Consider the following 3,921-nt stretch of genomic DNA (forward strand, 5'->3'; position numbering starts at 1 on the left):
ATAGACTTGTGGCTATGTCCAAAGTTTACTACTAGCACTGAAAATGCGACAGTTTATGTTACTTGCACTATAGATTTTCAGTACAGGTCAATTTTGGAACATAGCCTATATATTATATTTAAGTTGCACCAACGTTACTTTAATTTTTAACGAGGCTTACTCTCTTTATTCCTGTCTCTTTTAAAACAAGATAGGGAGAGTTTTAAGTTTTGCTTAAAATCAAAGTAACGTTGGTGGAACCAGGCTTTAATTGTTTAATGTAGATTGATAAAAAGTATGGTAGTTATTTAGAATATCCTCCCCCCCCCCCCCTTTCACCTAAAATCTTCATAAAACTGTACTTATTCGATGCGTTTTCATTCAAAACGAAAGAAAATGGCAATAAAACGCGGCAGTCAGCTTCCTGAATCGAATTATTAAGCGTTAAAGTTGGAGACTTTTAGAAGATATCTGTCATCCCGACTCGATACAACTCTATGTATATGTTCTGCTTTAATTATACAAATTCACTGCTTTAAAAACAAAAATTCATTGTTTTAAACACACAAATTCTTTGCATTAGCAGTGAATTCATGATGCAATAAATTTGTATTTAAAGCAGTGAATTTGTGTTTTCAAAGCAGTGAATTTGTGTTTGTGAAGCAGAGAATTTATTTTTAAAGCTGTGAATTTGTGTAATTAAAACAGAACGTATACATAGTGCTATATTGAATGCACCCATTGAATCAAGATGACAGATATTTAGATTATTTGGTCTCCAACTTTAATGCTTAATAACTCAATTCATGAGGCTAACTTCGCATTTTTTTTTTGTCAGATTCTTTCGTTTTGAGTAAAATCACATCGAGTATATTTTTATTAAGATTTTAGGTAGGGGAGGGGGAGATATTCTATTAGGTAGTTAAACTTAATTCCTGCCGCTTGCTATTAGAGAATGCCGGATTCAACGCTAATGAATTTCAATTTCGACCGTGAAGTCGCATGTCTTTTGTAGTTTAGATATTGCTGAAAGTGATTGAATCCTCACAGATTAAATTTCTCGACATCAAAGATATTTTCCAATCGATTGAAAATGAACTGCAATAAGCTGTTTTTCCGACATTTGCTTCTTTACTACTTTAAGCTCAAGAAAATCGCATCATTTATTATCTGAAGTGTAGTGATGAAACTCCATTGAAAAGAATATGTAGAGTTTGGTTTTAAACGCTTTTGAAATGGTGATTTTGATGTGAGTAAAGAACATTTCTTGATAAAGAACGAGTGACAAGTTGATGAAAAAAAGACTATCCATAGCTAACAATTGATGCACAGTCAAGTTTTTTTGCATGATAATGCTCGACTGCATGTTGTGAAAAGCATGAAACAAATTTTTAGAACTTGAATAGTGAGTCCTTATGCATCCAACGTACTCTCCAGATTTGACATCGTTGGATTACCAATTGATTGCCATCTTTTCCAATTGATGCAAACATGTGCTTACGGACACATACTTCTCCAATTACGAAGGAATCCAAAAATGGATGAATGGATTGCCTTGAAAAACACCGCGTTTTATCGTTGTGGGATTGCCCTGTTGCCAGAGAGATGGAAAAGAATAATAGAAAATAGAGGAAATTACTTTGATTAAGGTATTCATTTATCTCCTCTTTGAAACAAATCAATTTTGGAGATGAAAACAGCAGGAATTAAGTTAACTACTTAAATAATTACTAAAAGTTTAGGGCCGGTTTTATCAATTCGCCAGTTAACTTAATCGGCCGTTAATTCACTGATTAATCGCATTTGCTGATTAGTAGAATTGACCAAAACCGATCCCTAATGTAGGTTTTTATATAGAGAACTCTAGGCTTTATATAAAGAGTTAAAATTTACTAACTTTGCAGTATGGCATGATATGAGAACAACTACAACTCTAGAAGATATATTGGATAATGTCCCTAATAAAACAAGAAATAAGAATTACTTGAAACCATTATGTGGCTTACCAATGTCTCCCTATTTTAGCGCTCTCAAGATACGCTGGTTGATAGATAATGTTCCACGTGTGAAACAAGCAATAGATGCACAGAAGTGTGCTTTTGGAACAATTGATACATGGCTCATTTGGGTAAATAAATTTATTAAATTGCATTCGTAAAAAGCAAAGGTAGAAAAATTTTGTCATTATCTCATTGTTAAATGTTTTTTATATTCAGCATCTTACAAAGGGCCAATTGCATGTTACGGATGTATCGAATGCATCTCGCACGATGCTGATGAATATTGATACACTGAAATGGGATCCTTTATTATGTCGTTTCTTTGGTATTCCACAACACATTCTTCCTGAAATACGATCTAGTGCAGAGATTTATAGTTCTATTTCAAACCCTGAAGTTCTCACAGGCATACCCATAGCAGGTGTAAGTATATATCTAGGAGAGATATATTTGTGTATTATTTATTTAAACATTAAATAATTTCTCTTATTGAATTCTTTTTCCTTCTAATAGAAATGTCAGAAACTTTTCTAGATAAAAATGATTTTTAAGTTGCTAATGTAGTAATTTACAGTTGTAATTATTATTTTCACAATTTTTGAAGCTCATTCGCTTTAAAATTGAAATTGTATTATCAAAGCATCATAGAGTGTTTTATGATAAATTTAACAAGATTATATAATTTTTAATACTTTTGAGAGAAAGTAAAAAAAGCAAATTGCTTATACATATAATTTTTTTTCTACAGTGTGTTGGAGATCAGCAAGGAGCTCTTCTTGGCCAGTTATGTTTGAAATCTGGTCAAGCAAAAGCTACGTATGGCACAGGATGCTTTTTACTTTACAACACCGGAAATACAGTATGTATAACAGACATGTAATGTAAAAAATTAAAATTTCTCCAAAATATAAAATATTTACATATTGTAGAATATATAATTTTTTTTTCGTCAAATGAAGTTTATATAATTAAAGATAGACATATAAAAATGTTTTTTTGTAGAAAGTCGACTCAACACAAGGATTGATAACTACGGTCGCTTACAAAATTGCGCGATCCCCACCTGTTTATGCATTAGAGGGATCTGTCGCTGTTGCTGGAGCTGCTTTATCCTGGTTGCGAGATAATATGCAACTTATCAGTAATATCATGCAAACACAAGATATGGCAGAGCGTGTAAGATGTTCTGGTGATGTGTATTTTGTACCGGCTTTTTCGGGATTGTACGCACCTTATTGGCAACAGGATGCGCGCGGGTATTACACTTTCCTATTTTCTTCTATTGATGTAAAATTGTCAAGACTTCTTTTTAATCGAACATCTTCATATTATTATACAATTTAATAGAGTGATCTGTGGTATTACTGAGAATACGGAACAATATCATATTATACGAGCAGCATTAGAAGCGGTTTGCTTTCAAACGAGAGACATACTAGAAGCAATGGTGAAAGATTCAGGTACGAACCTGACAACTTTACAAGTCGATGGTGGTATGACTGTAAACGACTTGTTAATGCAATTACAGGCAGATTTAATTGGAATAACTGTTGGTAAGTAAACAATGTCATAGGAAACTTCTTATAATTTTTTTAATTAATTATGTTATTATAAATAGTGAGACCAAACATGGTTGAAACAACAGCATTAGGAGCCGCTATTCTAGCTGGTATTGGTGCAGGTTTAGTTGATATAAATGAAGTGGATGCATCTCAAGTAACCAAATTTTCACCTCAGATTGGTGATGATGGTAAATATATATTTCGTATTTTGTATATGCCAGTGTAATAATATAAAATTAAAAAAAATAAGACTTAATAATATATATTTTTCGTTTTTATTTTAGAGAGAGATCTTCGATATTCTAAGTGGAAAATGGCTGTTGAAAGATCTATGAAATGGGATTGTTCTACAACTCTAATAAATAATTAAAATTGTATAT

At 32.2% G+C, this 3,921-nt stretch overlaps 1 protein-coding gene across 1 annotated transcript in view; it reads left to right on the top strand.

Annotated features, from left to right (window-relative positions):
- Positions 1-3,911, top strand: part of LOC108693422 (glycerol kinase-like) — a 4,480-nt gene extending 569 nt beyond the window's left edge. The window contains exons 3-9 of the mRNA XM_018202355.1: positions 1,884-2,107; positions 2,196-2,402; positions 2,728-2,838; positions 2,982-3,235; positions 3,327-3,532; positions 3,598-3,729; positions 3,826-3,911. Of these exons, the coding sequence (XP_018057844.1) occupies positions 1,884-2,107; positions 2,196-2,402; positions 2,728-2,838; positions 2,982-3,235; positions 3,327-3,532; positions 3,598-3,729; positions 3,826-3,911 (1,220 nt within the window). The remainder of the gene's footprint in view (positions 1-1,883; positions 2,108-2,195; positions 2,403-2,727; positions 2,839-2,981; positions 3,236-3,326; positions 3,533-3,597; positions 3,730-3,825) is intronic.
- Positions 3,912-3,921: the final 10 nt, after the last annotated feature.

The sequence above is a fragment of the Atta colombica genome, unplaced genomic scaffold (genome assembly GCF_001594045.1).
Source record: "Atta colombica isolate Treedump-2 unplaced genomic scaffold, Acol1.0 scaffold9, whole genome shotgun sequence".
NCBI lineage: Eukaryota > Metazoa > Arthropoda > Insecta > Hymenoptera > Formicidae > Atta > Atta colombica.